We start from the raw sequence: 21,878 nt of genomic DNA, 5'->3' as shown, positions 1-21,878 counted from the left end.
TGTTGACAACCAGTTGTGTTGTGGTTACAGGATACAGGATGTAGTGTATTTTATCTCTATTTGAGAACGCTTTTTTTGGCACCGTTCTGAGAGTTTTTATGCTTCCTTTGTGAACCCGGCAGCCAATAAACAACTTATTTTATGTTTATTTCTTTTGACCCAACACACTGACGTGCAGGGATTCGTTAGGTCGCTTTTATTTTGAAGGTGGCCAACGTCGTGGCGGCGGACTACCGTAATGCAGAGTTTTGACAGTGGCGGCGCACTTAAATTTACCGAGTGGCGATTGCCTTCATTTTGTGGAGTTGTCGCTAAACATTTGTAAGGACTACAGGATTAGAGTTGTGGTTATCAAAGTGTAACAAGTGGTAATATTGAGGCGACAAAAATGCCAAAAATAGTCAAATAGTCGCACTTTGAGGTGGACAACAACATAAATTTAGATTTGCGAGGCTGCATTAAACATGTTCTCGTTGCTTTCTCAATTATTGAATTTGAACACAGAATGAATTAAACTAGTAAGTCCATGTTAAAAGCATTCTCCAAAAATTTGAAACATTTGAAATTTCACCTTTGGAGTAATGTAACAATTTTTTAGGATGCTCTGTGTTTTTTTCTTGTTTGCTGCCTTCTAGTGGCTTGGAGGAACAAGCACAAGAACCAATTTACGATTTTGTCAGTTTGTCACTCATTTGCTATTTGTCATCAAATGGTGAGTATAGTTTTTGGTTGTTTTGAATGTTGCTGTGCCGATTACCATTTTGTGTTTGGGAGCCTTTTACTGAGCGAGTTGCTTGTTCTGTAGCCACAAAGGGACATATGTCTTCTTGTGCGGGTCCCAAACCCGGATAAATACAGAGGGTTGTGTCAGGAAGGGTATCCGACGTAAAAGCTTGGCCGAATTAAACATGTGGATCAAACCTCTCAAGATGGAGGACACTGATTTGCTGTTGCGACCCCTTGAATGGAAAAGCCGAAAGGAAAAGAAGAAATTGCCTGAAGGCGGTTATGTTTTTGGTCCTTCTCCTATTCCGTTAGATGATGATGACGTGGCGGCTGCTGACTTGCAAAGAAAGGAAGCAACACGCCGACTGACAACACTTCATAATATTCGTCAGTGGTGTGATTTTCATAACTGCGAGACATTAGTCACACCAGAACTGATCGACAGCATTAACGTCCGTGTTTCAGAATGAGGCGCGCCGGCTTGGGTAAGAGAAAAGACGACGTTTTGGCTGCATTCCGCACGAGTGAACCGAAAACAAGTGCAGACTGCCATACAAGCCGATTTCTATGTCGGCTAGCGAGCATGTGTTTTTCTAATTCGGTGAAAATAGCTTTCTAATGTCCCCCATTTGTATAATTTAATCAGTTTCCAAGTGTGTTTGAATATCAATCAAATAAACACGTACGCGTTATTTAATGTCATTAAGGTGATGGTGCATCCGGAAACTATGTTGCAAGTGGATATAGTGTGTACGAAGAGGAAAATGAACATCTACAGGAGGGGCTACGGGCCAAAGTCAGCGCTTTGAAAAGTGTAAGACGGTTAAAATTCGCCGTTTTTCAATCGGTCCTTACTGTGTCTTCTAAGTATTGACTTGAGTCGCTGACTTAATTTCGTGTTTGTTTCTAGCTGTCTATCGACATTGGAACGGAAGTGAAGTATCAGAATAAAATGCTGGACGACATGGTGAGTCGATTTTTCACAATAAAAGCTAGTCTGATTAGTTAATTGGTTGAAAACTATATTCTGTAATTAGGAAAGCAATGTGTTGGGAGTATAATCTCCGGAATCCCCACCCATTAAATCTGATACTAAATCTTTTTTGAGCTGCTTGACTTAAAAACAGACTTTGTGAGCGACATTTTTTTATTGACGTTATCGAATGATTGCTGGATTTCATGGTGAAAAACTGTCATGTCAACAGCAAAAGCTACACAGAGCTTTTGTGATCAAGTCACATATTAGCGTTATCAAGGGCGCAACTAATGTGAAGAAGTGCAGAGTCAATTGCTATGTGAAGAGTAAGCAGTTTAGTCAACATTTGTGATATGCACTAAATAGTTGGCCTGTGAAATATATTTCAAGGAAACCTTTGGATTTGATAAAAGCTTCTAGATGTTTATTTGTTCAAGTATGCTTAAAGGACAACCGACATCACTTTTTTTGTTTCTTAACTTGCGTCAGAAAAAACATTTTATAGCATCTAAATTACCCAAAACACACAGTATGATATTTTTAGTCAAATGCAAAACACCAATGAAAATGATTTAAAGTGTCCAAAATCTGCAAAAAAAAATGAACCCGGAAGTGGCCAGTTTCAGAAGGTCCCGCCCCCTTGTTCGTGATGTCACCCCAAGATGTCTTGCCTTGCTGGAGAATCAAAACAATATGCTTTCTTGTTACTCATCCAGTTATGAATATGATTCAAATAGTTCTGAAGAAGAAAGCATACATGTTTGCAATCGATTAAAGAATGTATTCCATGTCATTTTGAGGCATCTGGGGTGGGAAATGTCGCACCAAAAAAAGGCAGAAAATGGTGACAAAGCCGTGTAAGGAATTCATCAGTTTCCACAGGCTGATTAATTCCTTACATGGAGCTTTGTCGCCCTCTTCTGCCTATTTTGGATCCTACACGAAGTTTTCAGACCAAATTACAGCAAAATGCATTGACGTGATGGAAGAACTGCTACAATGTGTCCTTTTTTCGGTCAGGAGCGTTCCTTCAGTGACGTAGGGTGAGGACTCATCACCAACTGAAAAACAAGACTTCCGGAATATTCAGTGCAAGTCTTAAAACATAAAATATAGCTATATGTGATGGAATCTTTGTAAAATACGCTCAGCAGAAGTCATTTGAAGACATTTTACAAATTATGGACACAATTTGTCCGGAGACGTCGCTTGTCCTTTAAGCCTGTTTTGTGGAGAAGCAGAACAAAAAAGTGGTACTTTCTTTTTACCGTGAGGTATTACCAATTGCTGAAAAGTATATGGTCTCCTTTTAAACAATGGAATAAGGAAGCTTTGTTTGTAAATAGTTACTTTCACTCACTGTCATCATTGTATGAAGTCAATAGTTTAAATTGAGGATGTCTTTTCTTCCCCAATTTCCCTACTAGGACACAGATTTTGACTCTACGGGCGGCCTGCTGGGAGCCACCATTGGCAGAGTCAAACAGCTGTCCAGAGGCAGTCAGACCAAACTGCTGTGCTACATGCTGCTCTTCTGCCTTTTTGTCTTCTTTGTACTCTATTGGTTCATTAAACTGAGGTGACAGCAGCTCAATCTGGACGGACTTTGAACACACACACACAGCATTGCTCAAGTTCATTAAAGGGAAAAAAAGGAGGCCAGATGATTCACGAAGCCAAACGGTTGTATTTCACACCATTTATATACGCTGCTGGTTTTGAGATTAGAGGTGCGTGTGTAGGTACGGATGTGATGAGATTCAGCATTATGACAGAGGAGAGCTTGAGCAATGCCACGGTTGACACATGGAGAAACGAGTGCTCCGTCATATACTCTTATCTATTTATTGTGCTGAACACAGAGCAACTAACTTATACAATGCACTCAGCGAGACGTTTAGATGATCTGCTCACAGCAATTAATGCGTATGAATGGGTGTACAATATCTGGAAAAAATGTTAGATGTACAATGTAAATATTTTATGATCTTTTTAACCAATAAACATTTATCAGGTATGTCCTCCAATTAGACTTTGCTCACTTTTTTTAATGCACAGATAGAACAGATGTCACCGCTTTAAAAAAAAATAGCCTGGTGTAAAATACATATTGACATAATGCAAATTTTATAAAACATTCACTAAATTATTCATGTTTCACCTTCAAATCCAAGCATTTTCTTCTCACCTCATCCAGTCAAAGCCACCCGACTATATATGATTCACAAATAACAGCACTTGGGTGATCAACTTTGTCACTCATCAAAATTAGTCGTTACTAGGCGAAGAAGAAATCCGTATCGACATTACTTCTTGGGTAGAATGTCCATGTATTTGCAGATGATTCCGAGCATGACCTCATCTGCCCCGCCACCGATAGACAATAACCTGGAATCTCTGCAAAGTTAGTAAAAAGAATGTTAGGTTTTATTATTTTTTTTGACCACGTTCCATGTCCGCATCAAACTACAACTGCGCCACATGTCACAAGATGTCAGTATGGTGTCATAAAAGAACCTCTACAGTTATTTTAACTTAAAGACAGGTTGCCTTAATCTCAACTTTAAATGCCAGGCTCAGTACAACTAAAATGTGACAGTAACATATTAGGCCTATATAATAATATATAATAACTAATATTTCTTGATATAATTAAAGTCACATACCTGTAGAATCTGCTGACCAGCACATCGCTGGTGAAACCCATTCCTCCCCAGTACTGGAGACAGCCGTCACTCACTTCCCTGGCAAGGCGCCCCGCCTTTAATTTAGCCATGGAGGCCATCTTGGTGACATCATTACCTTTGATATACAAGGCTGGACCCGTGCCACGCAGTTGAGAGATTCTATCGTTTCCTTCCATATTTGAGAGTCCGATTTGAGGGGATTTAGGGTTTACCTGTAGCCTGGTAAAGAAGGGCACGCAGCAGCTCCACCTCCGTCTGAAGCTCAGCCAGCCTAAAATGGACCGCCTGGTGGTGGAGAACCGGCTGACTGAAAATCTTCCTCTGTCGAGTGTAGTGGATGGTCTCCCGAATGACGACGTCCATTGAAGTTAGGACTACAGGTGTCGGAAGTAGAGACATGAGTGGAAAGATTTGATATATGCGAGAGATGTATTGCTTTATACTTGTTAAGAGTTAAGACATTACAAATTACATCATTCACTGCCATTCATGAATGTATTTGGGAATTGAAAATATGACGTAGAGCGCCATTCCCGAATTTGTTCGGGTTTTGTTTTTTCATGCTCGGGTGCCGATAAAGCGCTGGCCTTGGCCTCTGGCAATGTTTTATTCTTTTCCACAAGGGGGCAGCATTTCCCTTTTCATTTTAGCGCTTTGTTCCAGCTTCAGCTGTTGTTCAAGCGCTACACGTATAAACCAATATGTATGTCTCTCATCTCATCTCATTTTCCGTACCGCTTATTCCTCATTAGGGTCAATATGTATGTATTGCAACGTATTTGGGACAGCTGCCCTCATTTCAAACTCATAACTCCAGACCCATATAATTTAGGAATTAACTATTTTTTTCTGATGAAAGAAGAGCGTCTAAGGTTTCTTATGCAGCATTGAATGCTTATGTAGTCCTTAAACTCAACATTCTGTGGGTCCTGGAATTCAAGTGACATTGACAAAAACCCTGGCACTGGAGTGGACACATTTTTGCACATGTCTGGCAGTGAATGAGTTAACAACGGCAAAAATTCGCCATTGGGAAAAAAAGCTCAGTGGTAGCTAAATTAAAAAATTCCACCATGTAGAGCGTTTCGCTATTGCCAACTTGTTCAGAAAACATTATCTGACGCTTGTCACACAACACAAACAACCCCCTCACACCAGATTAATGGTTCGACCTAAAATGAACTCAACCTCCTCGTTGCTTCACTTGGCAAGCGCAAAAGGGAATGGACAAAAATGTAACGCTGACAGGACCGGACGTGGGAAAACGGAGGATGTGAAGGACAAATGAGGAAAAACTCTCTACTATTGGCTACAGCCCAGAGCCTCTCTTCTTGGAATTGGAGCATCTGATAGGTGAAGCCCATTCCTTCCTGGCCAATGACGTTCTTGCAAGGAACTCGCACGTCCTCGAAAAAGACTTCGGCCGTGTCCGACGACCACATGCCCATCTTGTCAATTTTCCGAGCGACGTGCACTCCTAAAACGGGGGAGGCGAGGATGAGATGAAAACCAGACCCGATGACAACTGGTTTGTGATAGCGTCAACCCCACCTGGCAGGTTCATGGGCAAACAAATAAGGGATTTGTTCCTGTGTGTGGGTCCATCATTGGTGTTGGCGAGGAGACACATCCAGTCCGCCTGCGTCCCATTAGTGGTCCACATCTTGCCGCCATTGATCACATAGTCATCTCCTTTTCTAACGGCCTTCGTCTTAATGTCTGGATAGATGCAAGGTCGGGCGTAAAAACAAAAGGTGGTAAAAGACTGTTCTTTTTTTCTTACTTTTTGAGATGGAAAGACAAGTACTTACTGGATACGTCAGAACCTGCTCCCACTTCACTAACTCCGAGACAGCTGACTTTGTCGCCCAGAATGCTCGGTAGCAGAAACTCTTTCTTGAGCTCAGCAGAACCAAACCTGCTCAAGCACACACAATTGTCAAGTTTGGCTTAGAAAGAGAATACAATTTAAAGGACAACCGACGTCTCTTGTGTCCATAATTTGTAAAATGGCTTCAAATGATTTCTGAGCGTATTTTAAAAAGATTCCACCACATATAGCTATATTTTACGTTTTAAGACTCGCGCTGAATATTCAGGAAGTCTTGTTTTTGAGTTGGTGACGAGTCTGTACGTGACATCACTAAAGGAACGCCCCACACCGAAAAAAAGACACATTGTAGCAGTCCTTCCATCACGTCAATGTATTTTGCTGTATTGTTTGGTCTGAAAACCTTGTGTTGCACCCAAAAGCCGCCAGAAGAGGGTGTCCAAGCTCCATATAAGGAATTTATCAGCCTGTGGAAACGGAGGTGGCCACAGGAGGTCGCCATTTTGTGCCTCTTTTTCGTTGAGACATCTCGCCTCAATGTTGCCTCATACTGGCACGGAATAAATTATTTAATCGATTGCAAACATGTATGCTTTCCTCTTCCGAACTATTTGAATTATATTCATAACTGGGGGTGCAACAAGAAAGCATATTATCCAAATCTGAAGCCATCGTTTTGATTCTCCAGAAATGCAAGACGTCTTGGCGTGACGTCACGAACTGGGGGGCGTTACTTTCTGAAAATGCCCAATTCGCAGCTAAATGTTTGCAGATTTTGGACACTTTAAGTCATTTTTATTGGTGTTTTGCATTTGAATAAAAATATCATACTGCATGTTTTGGGTATTTTAGATGCTATAAAAGTTTTTCTGATGTCAGTTAAGAAACAAAAAAGTGACGTCGGTTGTCCTTTAATGTTCGCATTCAAAAAACAAGTTGCATTGATTTTTGCAAATATTAACTCATTCACTACCAGACGATGTGCAAAATCGGTCCACTGCAGTACCAGGGTTTTTGTCATTTTCACTCAAATTGCAGGACCCACAGAATATTTAGTTTTAGGACGACATAAACATTCAATGCAGTGTAAGAAACCTTCGACTCTCTTCTTTGATCAGAAAAAAAGAGAGTTAATTACTAAGTTATATGAGTCTGAAGGTATCTGAGCTTGAAATGGAGGCAGCTGTACAAAATACAATATATACATATTGATTTGTATAGCACTTTAACAACAGCTGATGCTGTACCAAAGCAGTAACATGGACAAAAAGCAAATGCTACCCCCTCGTGGAAGGGAAAAACAGACAAGAGTTCTGACCAGTGCTTTATCAGCAGCCCCGCAAGAAAACCCAAAATCCAAACAAATTCAGGAATGGCGCTCCACGTCACACTTTTCAATTCCCAAATAAATTCCAGGATAATTTTGGGCAAGACATGTACATATCTCCAGACAAAGACAATGGCAAAGCCATGGGTGGACGTGTGATTCAGGTTGAGATGAATTGTTACCTGGCCAACGCGGGTGTCGTCATGTCACTCTGAACGCCGATCGCCATGGGAATGCCTCCACAGCGAATGTGACCCAGTTCCTCCGACACTGCTACGCTGTAACTGTAGTCCAGTCCCATTCCTCCATACTCTAAAACAAAATAAAATCATTAATAATTGTTGAGAAGATAAATACGACTCCACAAAGCCCCCGCCCCCCTTTATTGACGCGAATAATAATAATAATAATACATTTATAAGCGCCTTTCAAAACTCTCAAGGACACTTTACACTCACGGGATAATATGAACTAAAGCGTCACTGTGTAGCAGTTTACACAATTAGGGACAAATTTACAACACAGTTGTACAAACTTTGCATTTGGACGACCCACCTGACTAGTGATGGAATCATGGAAAGCAATGTCAGCGATAGTAGAGAGATGATGAGACATGAGGGAAAATTGGGGATGTGCATACGCGCGAGCGAGAGTGAGTCGAAAGAACCTCAAAGTGGAGTAGGAAGAGCGATCACCAAAACTAAGAGGAAACAGGTGCGGCTAGAGCGCGATAGCGCACGCTGGAAACCCCACCGTGGATATGTGGACAGAAGGAAGCGCCGAGGTTTATCCCGATTAAAGCGTGACGGCAGGCGGCCGAGTTGAACAAACAAGAAAAAGAAAAACAAACAAAGTTGGTCTCCAAAACTCAAATGCTAATCCAATAGCCTCAAGCTTCTCCTGAGCGGCAGATGTTAGTGGCGGCCTGCTTATTCCACTTTCTGTTGTGGAATGGAAGAAATGTCATTTATTGTGCAATTCAATTTGTAACACGGATTTTGTTTTTATTTCGATGCATTTTTATGTTTTGGAGGCTATGTCAGAATTTCGTGGGGCTAGGAACGGCATTTACATTTACATGCACATTTAGTGCATTTACATGGAAAATGCGTCTTGGTTTACAAATTTTCTAGTTTGACGGATATTGTTGCTGTAATTGCAAGCGTCACAATCACATTCATATCATATGTGTAACATGACAGAGTCAGTAACGCGTGGGGGGGGGGGGGGGGGGCACATGGTGAAAAGCATTCGTCAGGCTTATTACTAAAGCAGGAATCATATGAAACAATTTTTGGCTGCCAGTTCCCGTCTGTCAACCAGGTTGCTGTTGCCGCGGTGTGAAAGACGAGTTCTTCCCTGTCAGGATAGAGGAAGTCAGGCAGGGTGCCAGGGGTCATCGCTGTCCTCTCCCCCCGCTGATGCGGCTGTCTTAGGAAAACTTCCCGTTCCCTTGTTTTGACAGGTAATGCGGACTTTCCGTCCGTGCACACGCAAATGATGGCTGCTAAAAGTCATCGGCGCCCAAATTCAAGTACATCGTTACACATGGATTGATCATGTTTATTTTTTATGATGATTTTATTTGTAATTTGGAATCATCTGCTCAGGCCATGGCCAAACCCAGAGAAGATTGGGGGAGGCGGTAACCGGGCCTGTCTGCTCAAGAGAGACTGTCATTGAAATTAGATTGTGTGAAATGTAGGTCAAGTCAACACAGCGGCGGTTGTTTCTTAAAGTAACAGTAAAGCAGGCGAAGAGACTCGCGGGTGTATAAATCGAATTTTTGATACAATACAATTGGATTAGCCTTGATTAGATCTCGCAATGGAGAAATTGACATTTCACAACAGCAAAGTCATGAAAGGAAGAAATAGAAAAACAAAATACAGAGCTGCTGTAAAGGCAGCCACCCTCATGGTGCCACCTTGAAGTCAAAACAAAAAAAACCCTAAATAACAAATAATGTGACACAACACAAAAGACACAGACTGTCATTCAATCTTAAGCACTTTTTGCACCCTCTTCGTTGTATGAAGCAGTTCTAAATGAAAGACGATCAAAGTGTCCTTTTCACCAGTGGATCGGGGGTGTCATGGTGAAATGTGCACATCTGCGACAGGCTAAATCCAGAAAGCAAACACGGAGCCATTGCATCCATTGACGAAAACAGATTGTCTGACATCTCCTGTGCCACGTAAATCCGCTTCAACACCAAGCTGCAACGTACATTTTGATTTATATAGCGCCTTAACAACATCTGAAGCTGTAACAAAGCATTTCACATGGACAGCTATCAAATGAAGATGTTTCGATTCTTTGCTCAGTTGGTTGTGCGGTGCATCACCGCAAAGACTCTTGCGGACCTGATAATTGCATTGAGTCTTTGCACAGTCGTCTCCCGGGTCAGCGCTCTCTAATCCTGTCAACTAATGCTCAGGGTGTGTGAACTCAGCACATTTGAATTCCCTCTTCTCTTACACCCCCCCCCCCCCCCCCCCCCACGCACACACTGAAATCTTCTCCAGACTTTCAGTGGGTGAATTGTTTATGCTCCAAAGGAAAGCAACCAATTTGCGTGGTTACCAGGAAAATAAAACATTGCAATTCCAAAGACATGGTGACATCGCAGGGTCGTTGGAACTTGGAGTAAGACTAGATTAAGAAGCAAAAGGAAAAAAAACGTTGAGCAATTGACCGAAAAAAACCCCAATATTTTCATTGTGGAATAACAATTGTAGGAGCACTTGATTTTTAGCATTTTAACTACATTCAGAGAGAAATCCTCTGAGACTCCATCAGCAACACATCTTGGTGCATATCTGGTTTCGATGTTCGCCAACAGCTGTTGCAGGAAGTTTGGGTGACGCTTCAAAGCTTCGTAGTCAAAAAGAAAAAAAAATACAAGTACCAGCGAGTTGCTCGATGACAGCAAAATATATTTTGAGGGGTTGGGGGGTTTAGTACTGATAACAAGTTGTCATTTTTGAACATATTTCTTCATATCCTTTTTCGATTCCTTGATATGCCGCACATTAATCACGGCAATGATACAGTCAGCAGACGTCACTGGGATTGAGGCATGAATGACTCATCACCCTCATTTATGACAACTCCATGGTTTTTTACATCATTCCGGCCGAATTACATGTGTCAGAAAACACCTCAGCGCCAAAGGACCCACAACGGGACCCAATATCAAACTCCAGGTTGTATTTGAAAAACAGTTGGACAGCTTCAAATGTATTCTGCAGTTTGAAGGGGAACATGTCCAAACATGGTTTCAAGCATTAACTTGCTCAAATGTGTCATGGAGGCCAGGGTGGACCGTTAATGATGGTGGGCCTTTAGGGCCTGCAAGGCCTTCTCTGTTGGGCTAAAAATATCTGAATCACGGACGAATGTGAATGATATTTTGTCCACGAATTCTGATTAAAATAATTGTCTTTCAGATTCCTTTCATTGTTTTTTCCCTGTTGTGCTGCTTCCAGATGTTTTGGTATTTAAGCATTTAACCAATCACATTTCAGCAATCAGTTGTTGTTAGGGTCAGAAATCGACCTGGATGCCTTCACAATGAGTTCTGCAGGCCCTAGAGCATAAAAGAAGTGTCGATGAAGGTGTAGCTTCAACCAATCACATTTCAAGTTGGCAATTCAAGGCCTGCTGGAAGGCGCAGTTTTTTTAGTTCTCGCAAACTAAGATTGGCCAATCATAGTACCATACTGACCAGCGCTAACACACTGTATCTTTGGATAGCTGCATGAGCAAATATATTGTTGTGTTGATTTAATAGCGGTTTTGTCAACCCACAATGGCTGAAGGAGGTGAAGAAATTGATTTGGTTGCAGATATACTGTTAAAGCCATTTTCAAGATGTACTTTTCAAGAAAAAAATGGACATCATTAGGGTAGGACAGCTCCGAAGCTAGCAAAAATAGCAAATCGTATTGCAATTTGGATTGGATTTGCCTTTATTAGTCTCGCAGTTTTATGAGGTTATCATGAATCCACACGTTCATAGTAAAAATTAAAACAGTTAAATGACAGTATTTCTTATGTTTCTTCAAGTCACAAGTTATTTCATGACCAACGGCACCCTCGAGTGAATAGATTCAGACGGAGCACCACTGAAGGCCTAGGAGTGACATGCACAGCCCGCCACTGGTTAACGTATTTCCAGATCTCTCAAATCACGAAGAAAATAGCGATCGATCGGAAATAACTGCAAAAGTAAGATTCAAATCTCACCGACTGGCTTGTTGACTCCAAGGAAACCAGCATTTCCGAGAATCTTGAAGATTTTATGTGCCGGGAACTTTCCCTCCGCTTCCCACTGATCTACGTACGGGTTGATCTCCTGGTCGATGATCTAATGGGGAGAACAGATGTACTCGCATGAATATTCAACGTGCGTGAGTGTGCATTAGAAGCTTTCGCTGAACAACATATGGTCAAAAAAAAAGAATGGTCATTACAAGAGGGGCGAGGGGTGGCAATGGCATCACATACAAACATACGGTCTCTGCAATCAATCTCTAGCAAGCAGCCACAAAACACATTAACTACCAATGAATAGAAAGCAGCTCGGGGAAAATGCATTACGAGGCGAATCTATCGCGATGCTGCTGCTGAATACGGGGGGAGAGCCTATATGGGTATTCCACCATCGCATATCCTTTTTTTTAAACAGGCTTGGCTGGTCAAATACATACAAACACGTATCTCAAAAGCAGATGTGCCATTTGGCCCTAACCTCAATTCATAGTGCTGAGGTGCTAAAAATCGACAGATGCAGGCACGGTAAACAAGACAAAGGAAGGCTATGTGTGTGTTTGTGTGTGTGTGTGTGTGTGTGTGTGTGGGGGTGGGGGGGGGGGGGGGTTGTCAATCAAAAAAAGGCAAGATGCCCTAATCAAAGGCAAGATGCCCTAATCAAAAAGGGACAGAGTCGCCTCTTCCTACTCAGGAAACAGAGGTCTTTTGGAGTTGAGGGGTCACTCCTAAAGACTTTCTATGACTCTATGGTGGCTTCAGCCATCCACTATGGAATTTTCTGCTGGTCAGGCACCATCACCACCCGGGACAGGAAAAGACTGGAGCGCCTTGTCAAGAGGGCCAGTTCCGTCCTGGGCTGCCCGCTGGACTCTCTGGAGGAGGTGGGCAAGACGTACGCTAGCAAACTATGATGGACAGCCCCTCCCACCCCCTCCTCCCCACCCTGACAGCACTGGGTAGCTCCTTCAGCCAGAGACTATTACACCCGCACTGCAAGAAAGAGAGGTACCGCCGCTCATTCCTACCGACTGCTGTCAAGCTTTGCAATTCTCAATGATCACATGTGAAAAAAAATACAGTGGTACCTCGGTTCTCGAACGCCTCACAGTTCGAACAAATCGGAGTTCGAACAAAATATTTGAGATATTCTTGCTTCGTACTTCGAACACCAATCCGTGTTCGAACACCAATACAACGTGTGAGTGCGTACGCGAGGGTGGGGTGCTGAGCGGCGTACGGGTGTATCGCTCCCTCCGTGACCAACTGTTGTCGCTTGCGGACGTGCTGCGTTTTGCTCTAGCGTTTAATATAGGTGTACGAAGAGTTTTAGCCCCTAATCATGCCTCCAAAGAAAATAAGTGCTGCTAAAAGTGACAAAAGAAAAGTAGTGCGTGCAACTATTGCATTTAAGAAATAAATAATTGCAATATATGAAGGTGTGCGAGTGTCTGATCTGGCTAGGGAATACAGCATGGCGAAATCTACGATCAGTACGATATTAAAGAATAAGGAGGCTGTGAAATTTAGTGATGTGGCTGTGGGAATGAGAGCAAGTGTCATTGGATAGATATTTAAAGAGAAAAGAACATCCTGTAGCCGAGTCATCCATAGCTGTCACGTTCCGAGCGACAGTGACGGCAGCTGACTCGTCGGAACATAGTGGAATGTTTGTGATCCCAAAGCAGGCGGCAGAGATGTATACTACCCAAGCAGGATGTTTATTCACAAATAAAAGAAAACACAGCAAGTAAGAAGGCAGGGGGTGATCCGACCCGCTTACTACGCCAAAAGGCACATGAGGGTGCAAAATTACGCAATCCCTGAAGATGACATAAATTTACGGGACGCAAGGAAAATACCTCGGACCGGATACACTCGCGCATCGAAGGAAGAGTCCAGGTACGGTGGCGAGTTGAGTCAATCATCCGGTATTGGCAAGGTGATCGCGATCCGTATAAATGCCCCGTGTCCGTGATTAGAGAATTGACAGCAGGTGGAGAACGGCCGGGAGAGGAGTCAACTCGCAAGTGACATGGTTTCGGTGTTTTTTTTTTCGAACAGGGTCCTGGAACGAATTATGGTTGAGAACCGAGGTATCACAGTATGCCTTTCTTGATACTTGCACTATGTACAGTTTTTTTTTTATTAAACGGTTTTGCACATTAACATTTGCACAGTATACAGTTGACATTTTTATTATGTTATGATTAGAATATCTTGTTTTCTATCCTTTCACCCCCCCACCCCATCCCCTTTCAAATTGCTGCTGTGGACTACAAATGTCCCCATTGTGGGGCGAATAAAAGTTTTCTGATTCTGATTCTAAATCGACTAATCAGCAATTGCGCGTTACGGGTCTGCTCTCGAACAGATTAAAATCCTCACGTCAAGAATGCGCACCTGTAAAAAACATTTACATTTTTTGTCGATCCCCATGGAATGGAAGTGCTGGGTTTTGTCATCCACAGGTTGACACCCAAAAGGCCAAAACTAACAGCTGTGTAATAAAAATACAATAAAAAATAAAAAAGGACAGCATGATGGGAATCTTCAAATAAGTGTCAACCAAGAACACAAATTGAATAAGGCGTTCACATTACAAAAGATTACGAACGATAGTCCCGACTTTACTGCCCTTTCATTAAGCCGTTGAGACGAGCCTGCACTCGCAAGCGAAAACGCAACATTGAAACGGCCCGGGCAAACTCGCTGTTACGCTCGTGAGAGCAAATAGCAAAAACAAGCGTCGGATGCCATTATTCCAAGGTTTTGGTCATCCGTGTTCAAAGTTCAGATCCTGAGGAGGGAAAAGGGAGGGGTAAAAAAATGCTCGCTGGAACGGGAAACAGGGAGGGATGCTGCATGATTTCACAAAGGTTATTGTGGACTATTTGTGTTACATACCGGGACACTTTCACATCAGCGGACTTGTGGGTGAAGGGGGGAGGTCAATAAGACTGAATTATCCGGTCCAGCAGCAAGCTCACTATGTGGGGTGTAATCCAGGCAAAAATATACAACTGTGACCTTCCCTGATTGTTATACTAAAAGTGCAGCCTTCCAAAACGAGGTGCATTAAGATGCATTTCTTCACATCAGGAACAAATAACTTTCTAAAATAAAGTCGGCAGGAATTAAAATCTCAAACAACAAAGTCATCAGAACAAAAAGGTCCAAAGTAGCAAACAAAACATGACAAGATGAAACACACCTGACAGGGTGAAATAAACAATGACCCGACCCTGGTCGGGTCATTGTTGGTCGTGGAATGAGTCCTTTTCACTCATTCACTGCCATTCCCGAATTTATTTATTTAATTTATTTATTCGGGAATTGAAAATCTGACATTGAGCGGCATTCCCGAATGTATTCGGGAATTGAAAATATGACGTTGAGCGCCATTCCCGAATTTGTTTGGGTTTTCTTTTTTCATGCTTGGATGCCGATAAAGCGCTGGCCATGGCATGTGGCAATACAGTAAAGTCTTGTTATATCGATATTCTCTAGAGTAAAATGAAAATGCTGTCTGCTACACGGGAGCTGGTCACGCAACAAAGTCACGTGACCAAGTCGATCAATGGCGTGACCGATGGCGCGACCGATACAGATTTCGATAATGGTGGTACTGTATAGAAACCCCTAAGCAAATAGCGATTCATCTTCAATATCTTTTGTATCAATATAAACATAGCAAAATGGCCGTCGGGAGATGAAAAAGAGCACCGTAGTAACCGGATTATCGTAAAAACCACGAATCGTACTAAACGGATATAATTATACATAAAAAGACTAGAAATGTGCACGGGAAATGAAAATAGTGTCATAATAAGCAGTTTTATCAATATAAACACTATCGATATTACGAGAGTTTACTGTATCTCTTTTCTTTTCCACTTTTGTTTTTGATGCACATTTTGCAAACACCCCAAGTGCGAACACCCCATACAGTGGGAATATTGGCATGGTGCAAAGTTTGACCTTGAATACTCACCAAGGGATTTCCTATGACTCAATTTATATCCAGTACCAACTTCCGTGATGCTACAGGGGATTCTTTTATTAAACCACGCCGCCTCGAGTTCCTTTTCCAAGCCCTAAAGGCATATTGTTCTCTATTTCCCTTTTAAATTTTTATCCTTCCCATAGTCCCTGGGCGAGTTTATTTTCCAACTGCCGGTGTCCTTTGAAGGTTTAGTCACACATAACGCTTCCCTCCCTTTACGGCAATGTCTCTGCTGTAAGCCCTAAATTAGGCTGCTGCTGTTAGTTTTTGCACATTGTAACTGTTTGCTTTTAAAATAGACCGTGATTACTATGATTTTTGTTTTTAATAACTTTTACATTTTTTTCCGGAACACGAGTAACATTGAAAGGACGAAAAAACATTTAAAGCCCAAGTATGACTCCAACATGATTAAAGTTTAGTCGAAGTTGATATGTGGATTATGTCATTGACAAGTTCTCAGTACTTTTTTGTATACAGTGTATACCTGATGTGCACCGCCAGAATTCAACACAAGCAAAAAAAATAGGATTGTTTCATCCAAGCAGAATATTCGCATGAACGCTGGTGTTGATGTTGCAAGTGTACCTAATCATGTGTCCAGTTTGTGTGTTTTCGCCAACACCGAAACCTCTCACCCAGTTTTAATGCGCTGCAGTTGTTTACAATAACCTTGAGCGCGACGTCGTCGTGTGCCAAAGGGGCGTAAAGTTTCACACGAATAGCATTAAAATCATTGTTTTCACGACCCTTTACAGCTTGCTAATTTTCGTTAACAGCCACTCGTTACCTTTTTGAGCGAGTCCTTTAACGCAAAGTGCTCCTGCGTGTAGAGTACATGGTCAACGGAGGTCTCTGGAACGCTGCTTGCTACCCTGGGGGACGACGTCTGGTCGGCAAACGAGCGGAGGCCAAACGAAGCACATTTGAAGAAAGGACAGGTACTAATATGTAGATTTAAACGCACAGCGCCATAGCGGAGCGCCATTGTTGTTTGGGTGATGGTGCGCATGCGCAGATGCCGATCACGGCACAGGTGAAAAAGGCAATGGTCTTTGAGAACGACATAAATCGAAAAAAAAAAACAGTTGCCTAAAAAGGAAAGGTATATAAAGTAACAATTCACAACAATAATATGAATATTGCAATGAATACAAAACATCGTAAAAAATCTGCTGTCAGGCTTCTTATAAACACACGTGAGAAAAAAACAACTGGACGTATACATTGTAAATAGCATGTTATGTAACAGACATGTTATGTAGGATAAATACATAGTGTAAATACAGTTACATATGTCATATATATAATGTATTTTTATACTTTGCACTATGTACAATTATTTTCAGGAAACATTTTTGTGCAATTGTACAGTTCAGTCTTCTGTCATTTTTTTTGTATTTTGCACACCACCAATAGAACTATAGATTTTTGAAATGTGATTTGGATATTTTGGAATATTTGACCCCTTTCTACTCTAGTTCATTCGCTAAACTATTCATAAATGATTAAGGGACTCTGGTAGGATTATAAACAAGCACATTTAATCGGGTGACTTTGTGTGGACATTGTATTATTTATTCTGTTTACAGATGAGAGGGAAATATTAGCCTTTTCAAAAATATCTAACTACCGTGTTTTCTGCACTATAAAGTGACCTAAAATATTCTCATGATCTCATAATAAACCTCATAATTTGGTGCGCTTTATGTATGGAAAACATTTTAAAATATGTCATTCCCTGAAGGTGCCCCTGATAATGTGAGTCACCTTATGTATGGAAAAAGGTTTTTAAATATGTCGTTCGTTGAAGGTGTGCTTTGTATTACAGAAAATACGGTAATTTAAATGAAATGGAAATAATTTCGGGTATCACAATCAGAATAATAAAACCTTTAATTGTCCCACAATGGGGAAATTTGCAGTACACAGCAGTAATTTGAAGGGGATGGGGTGGGGTTGGGGGGGTGAAAGGATAGAAAAACAAGGTATTCTAAGCAGAGTAAAAATGCTAAACCTGGCTATAAGCTGGGGAATCTACAAAATATAGTGCATCAAATGTGGTATTCGTTATGCCCTAGTAATCTTCTCAGTTTAAAAATCTGTCTTGGGAGGGCAAGAAAAAAATGCCCTTGGCGTCTAATCGGAAATATGAAGAACACTTGATGTTCAGTCTAACAAAGGACACAGCCACCTTTCTCCTTGAAGGGGTTTTTCTCCTCTGAAATGCCTTTGACAAGAGTGTCCTCATTCTCCCCGGCCTGAATGTAGTCCTTGATCTCCTCACAGCATTTTGATGTCTAAAAAAGGAACACGTCGTAGAAATCATTCCATATGATCCAGTCATTTATTTGACTTTAACCACTGATCTGTCTGTCCCTCTCAATTGGCATTAATCTAAAATACCTGTCGCGCCACGCCGTGCGAGAACAAATTATTCATTTATCTTCATTAAAAAAAAGAAAAACGTACCAACCACCTCTGAAGTTTCACTTCAATTTTAAATTGGTTGACTTCCATCAGAGCCTTGTCCTTGTCTGTCAAATCCTCCACATTTATGACTGGCATTATCTAAAAGGGAACAAAAACCCACATTAATAAAATTCCACACGGCGAGACAAATTATTAAAAATCATCAAGGAATATTTTTTTAAAATGCTACTCACGATTGCTTGCAGGCAGCAGTCGTTCGTTGGCTGCGACGATCCTGCAGGAGAAACCTTCTCCTCTGTTAAATCTGGTTTATAAAGTAATCTCCATAAATGACCCTAATCTCCTAATCTGATTTTCAACAAGACCCCAGTGGAAACATGGCCGGATCCTCAGAATGTTTTTGACAGTGGATTCGGGTTTATTCTGGGACTCCTCTTGAAATGAGATGTGAAGTCTTCAAAAAAATTTATTTTATATTGTTGGGAAGTGTCAATCTATCACTAGACTAGCCTGATGAGTCACAGGTGGCGTGCTGTCGATCATGTCACTTTGAAAAATGGGTTTATCGGCATTTAACTCATACACTGCCATTCCCAAATCGATTTGGGAATTGAAAAGAATGACGTGGAGCGTTATTCCCGAATTTGTTCGGGGTTTGGTTTTTCTTGCTTGGGTGCGGATCAAGCTCCAATCAGACCTCTGGTCATTCAACTGCCGATTCATATGACTTCGGAATTAACTCTCTTTTTTCTGATGAAAGAAAATAGTCTGAAGTTTTTTACGCTGCATTGAATGTTTATGTGGTCCTAAAATTCAATGTTGCCAAAATGTGTCCATTCCAGTGCCAGGGTTGTTGTCATATTCACTCGTATTGCAGGACACACAGAATATTGAGTTTTAGCACTACATAAACATTCAATTCAACATAAGAAATCTTACTCTCTTCTTTCATCAGAAAAATAGATAATTCCTAAATTATATGGGTCTGGAGTTATCTGAGCTTGAAAATGGGGCGGCTGTACAAAAGGCAAATGCTGCCCAAATCAGTGTCTGGCTCCCAGAACAAAAATGCAGAACTTATCATTCGGTATGCAAAAAGATAAGTGGTATCTTCTTCACCCGCCCCGCCTCCCACCCCAGGGTTAGTAACCCCCCACGATTTTTCCCCAGAGGTGAAATAAACATTAATTGTATTTCCTTTTTGCATGTCTTGATAATCCAATTAGTCAGTTGTTGCTTTTCGTAATGATTGCGACACGCATGTGATGTCATCTATGAATTTTCTCCTGGCACTAAAACAGCTTGCTTGTGCGATCGCACTGACTCACTATCCCCGCCCCTGAGCGCCCCCCCCCCACACACACACCCCGTTTGTGGGAAAAACGCTATAAAACAGGCGTCGGCTCGGAGGGTAGCGGCAGAGAAACAAAGCTGGAAGCACGATGGAGTTTTGCCTATTGGCCTTGTTTGCTTTTTGCTCCTCATTTTACAACGCGCTGGCGCTGCGACCTTTAGGTAAACCGCCAATGTGCAACTTGCTGCACTTTTTTGCAATGCTGTCAATATTTCAACTTGTGTGTACGCGCGTTTATTTCAGGTGCTTGCCTACTCCAAGTCGACGAAGGTCCCTGCAGAGCCGAAATGGAACGTTATTACTACAATACCATCACACAAAAATGCGAACTGTTCTACTACGGAGGCTGCCAGGGCAACGTTAACAACTTCAAGACGTATCACGAGTGCCACAAAGCATGCTTCAGAATACCGAGTAAGTTTGGGATGTGTTGGGAGGTAGTCTTGGAACTTTGGCAAATTCGCCATGTGGTTTGGGCACTTCATTAGGTAAACAGTAATACCTCGTTTTTCTTGGTTAGCGGGGACCAGGACCTGCCAGATAGACGAAAATCCGCGAAGTAGAGTTATATAATAATAACACAGAGGGTGGGTCTTAGAAGATGCACTGCCAATCTATATTGCTGTAAACCATGAGATATCACGCTGTCATTGGGTGACGTCAGCGCTGGGAACCAATCAAGCTACACCATGTACAAAACCTCAGTCATTTGGCATTTTTTCTATTCTGAATGTATTTTTTTGCCCTGGAAAAAAATCTGTGAAACACTGAAATTGCGATAGTTGAACCTCTAAGTAGTGAGGGATCACTGTACTGTACTTGCAAAAATAGACAGCCAGGGGACGAGTTGAATTTGCCCTAAGGGAGTTTAATTTCTTCTAATTCATTCGCTGCCAGACAATGTGCAAAAATGTCTCAAATTCAGTGCCAGGGTTTTTGTCATTTTTACTCAAATTGCAGGGCCCGCAGAATATTGAGTTTTAGGACGACATAAACATTCAATGCAGTGTTAGTAACCTTAGACTCTCTTCTTTCATCAGAAAAAAAACAGTAATTCCTAAATTATATAAGCCTGGAGTTATCTGAGCTTGAAATGGGTGCGGGTGTACAAAAGGCAATACATACATATTGGTTAATATTGCGCTTTAACAACAGCTGAAGCGGAAATAAAGCACTAACATGGAAAACGGGAAATGCTGCCCCCTCGTGGAAGAGGAAAACCATTGCCAGAGGTCTGACCTGCGCTTTATCGGCACCCAAGCAAGAAAACCAAAACCCTGAAAAAAATCGGGAATGGCGCTCCACCTCACATTTTCAATTCCCGAATAAAATTCGGGAATAGCAGTGAATGAGTTAAGGGTGTGAAGGTTTCATTGAATATAACCATCCAAATCGCTTGTAATATTTTGATGACCTTCTTATCTGACCTCTTTGTTTCTCCTCCACCCAGAGGTCCCTCAGACGTGCAGGTTTCCCAAGGAGGAGGGACCCTGCCGAGCCTTCTTTCGCCGCTATTTCTTCAACATGACCAGCATGCAGTGTGAGCTTTTTTACTACGGCGGCTGCCAGGGAAATGACAACCGCTTCTCCGACTTGACTTCCTGCAAGGAGTATTGCAGCCCGCGAAAATGTGAGTTTATTTCGGAGGCCTTTGGGGTGAGAATTTTGTTGTTTCCTGTCGCTAATTGGTGTTGGGTTATTTTTGCAGCTGTTCCCGTGCTGTGCTTGGACCCTCTGGACAAAGGCAAATGTTCTGCCTCCATACCGCGCTTTTACTATAATAAGAGCACCAAGACATGTGAGGAGTTCACGTACTCGGGCTGTGGCGGGAGCAGCAATAATTTCGTCTCCAGGCACAGCTGCATGGACGTTTGCGTTAAAGGTGTGAGCGAAAATCAGAGACTGTTTTTCCAAAGACCAGGCTAATGTTTTAAAACACTTTCTTTCAGGAGGGAAAAAGGGCAGAGGAGGAAAAATGCGGCGTTTGAGACGAACCCGCATCACTTTCTTGCAAGCGTAGGATTGACGGATTCCCGTATTTCGGTATTTTGATTTTGACGACAACACATTCTGTTGCACTTTTGAGACTGTAAGATTGTAAACATGTTTTATGCGACGGGAGCCAGAAGCACGGCAGTATTTTATGTAAATATCGCTATTTTATAAAGTATTTTTTTTTATTTGTTTGTCTTGTGGTGTGGTTTTATTTTCTGGAGAAAAAAAAGCGACGAGGTACTGATAACCATAAAATGGGACAGCCAAC

The 21,878-nt window shown here is 41.9% G+C and overlaps 4 protein-coding genes across 4 annotated transcripts; 2 read left to right on the top strand and 2 right to left on the bottom strand.

The window, feature by feature from the left end:
• Window positions 1–1,046: 1,046 nt before the first annotated feature.
• On the top strand, window positions 1,047–3,734 carry bet1 (Bet1 golgi vesicular membrane trafficking protein). The gene is made up of 4 exons (XM_089023601.1): window positions 1,047–1,211; window positions 1,434–1,540; window positions 1,637–1,693; window positions 3,130–3,734. Exons 1-4 carry the CDS (start codon window positions 1,193–1,195, stop codon window positions 3,283–3,285), a joined length of 339 nt encoding a protein of 112 aa, XP_088879727.1. The 5' UTR covers window positions 1,047–1,192; the 3' UTR covers window positions 3,286–3,734.
• LOC148882693 (putative acyl-CoA dehydrogenase 6) lies at window positions 3,534–16,855 on the bottom strand. Its single transcript, XM_089023600.1, has 9 exons — window positions 16,619–16,855; window positions 11,799–11,919; window positions 7,730–7,859; window positions 6,201–6,307; window positions 5,941–6,108; window positions 5,693–5,866; window positions 4,602–4,763; window positions 4,369–4,519; window positions 3,534–4,099 (listed from the first exon to the last, which is right to left on the bottom strand). The coding sequence occupies exons 1-9, from the start codon at window positions 16,838–16,840 to the stop codon at window positions 4,009–4,011; spliced, it is 1,326 nt and encodes a 441-aa protein (XP_088879726.1). The 5' UTR covers window positions 16,841–16,855; the 3' UTR covers window positions 3,534–4,008.
• An 851-nt stretch (window positions 16,856–17,706) lies between these two features.
• Window positions 17,707–18,559, bottom strand: gngt1 (guanine nucleotide binding protein (G protein), gamma transducing activity polypeptide 1). Its single transcript, XM_089023602.1, has 3 exons — window positions 18,495–18,559; window positions 18,301–18,399; window positions 17,707–18,128 (listed from the first exon to the last, which is right to left on the bottom strand). Exons 2-3 carry the CDS (start codon window positions 18,394–18,396, stop codon window positions 18,003–18,005), a joined length of 222 nt encoding a protein of 73 aa, XP_088879728.1. The 5' UTR covers window positions 18,397–18,399; window positions 18,495–18,559; the 3' UTR covers window positions 17,707–18,002.
• A 1,079-nt stretch (window positions 18,560–19,638) lies between these two features.
• On the top strand, window positions 19,639–21,795 carry tfpi2 (tissue factor pathway inhibitor 2). Its single transcript, XM_089023455.1, has 5 exons — window positions 19,639–19,776; window positions 19,859–20,029; window positions 21,066–21,245; window positions 21,324–21,497; window positions 21,565–21,795. The coding sequence occupies exons 1-5, from the start codon at window positions 19,704–19,706 to the stop codon at window positions 21,633–21,635; spliced, it is 669 nt and encodes a 222-aa protein (XP_088879581.1). The 5' UTR covers window positions 19,639–19,703; the 3' UTR covers window positions 21,636–21,795.
• Window positions 21,796–21,878: the final 83 nt, after the last annotated feature.

The sequence above is a fragment of the Hippocampus bargibanti genome, linkage group LG20 (assembly GCF_051943395.1).
Source record: "Hippocampus bargibanti isolate YZ-2025 linkage group LG20, ASM5194339v1, whole genome shotgun sequence".
Classification (NCBI taxonomy): Eukaryota; Metazoa; Chordata; class Actinopteri; order Syngnathiformes; family Syngnathidae; genus Hippocampus; species Hippocampus bargibanti.
The sequence above is the reverse complement of the archived record's forward strand: the minus strand, read 5'-3'. Positions and strand labels throughout refer to the sequence as shown.

Coding starts and splice junctions, on each gene's coding strand:
- bet1 (XM_089023601.1), top strand. Junction 1,541..1,636: donor AAGTCAGCGCTTTGAAAAGT/GTAAGACGGTTA, acceptor GTTTGTTTCTAG/CTGTCTATCGACATTGGAAC. Junction 1,694..3,129: donor ATAAAATGCTGGACGACATG/GTGAGTCGATTT, acceptor TTTCCCTACTAG/GACACAGATTTTGACTCTAC.
- LOC148882693 (XM_089023600.1), bottom strand. CDS start 16,840: ATGCGCACCATCACCCAAACAACAATGGCGCTCCGCTATGGCGCTGTG. Junction 11,920..16,618: donor TAAAGGACTCGCTCAAAAAG/GTAACGAGTGGC, acceptor TCTCCCCATTAG/ATCATCGACCAGGAGATCAA. Junction 6,109..6,200: donor AGCAGGTTCTGACGTATCCA/GTAAGTACTTGT, acceptor GCATCTATCCAG/ACATTAAGACGAAGGCCGTT.
- gngt1 (XM_089023602.1), bottom strand. CDS start 18,396: ATGCCAGTCATAAATGTGGAGGATTTGACAGACAAGGACAAGGCTCTG. Junction 18,129..18,300: donor TGAAACTTCAGAGGTGGTTG/GTACGTTTTTCT, acceptor TTCCTTTTTTAG/ACATCAAAATGCTGTGAGGA.
- tfpi2 (XM_089023455.1), top strand. CDS start 19,704: ATGGAGTTTTGCCTATTGGCCTTGTTTGCTTTTTGCTCCTCATTTTAC. Junction 19,777..19,858: donor GCTGGCGCTGCGACCTTTAG/GTAAACCGCCAA, acceptor CGTTTATTTCAG/GTGCTTGCCTACTCCAAGTC. Junction 21,246..21,323: donor GTATTGCAGCCCGCGAAAAT/GTGAGTTTATTT, acceptor TTATTTTTGCAG/CTGTTCCCGTGCTGTGCTTG.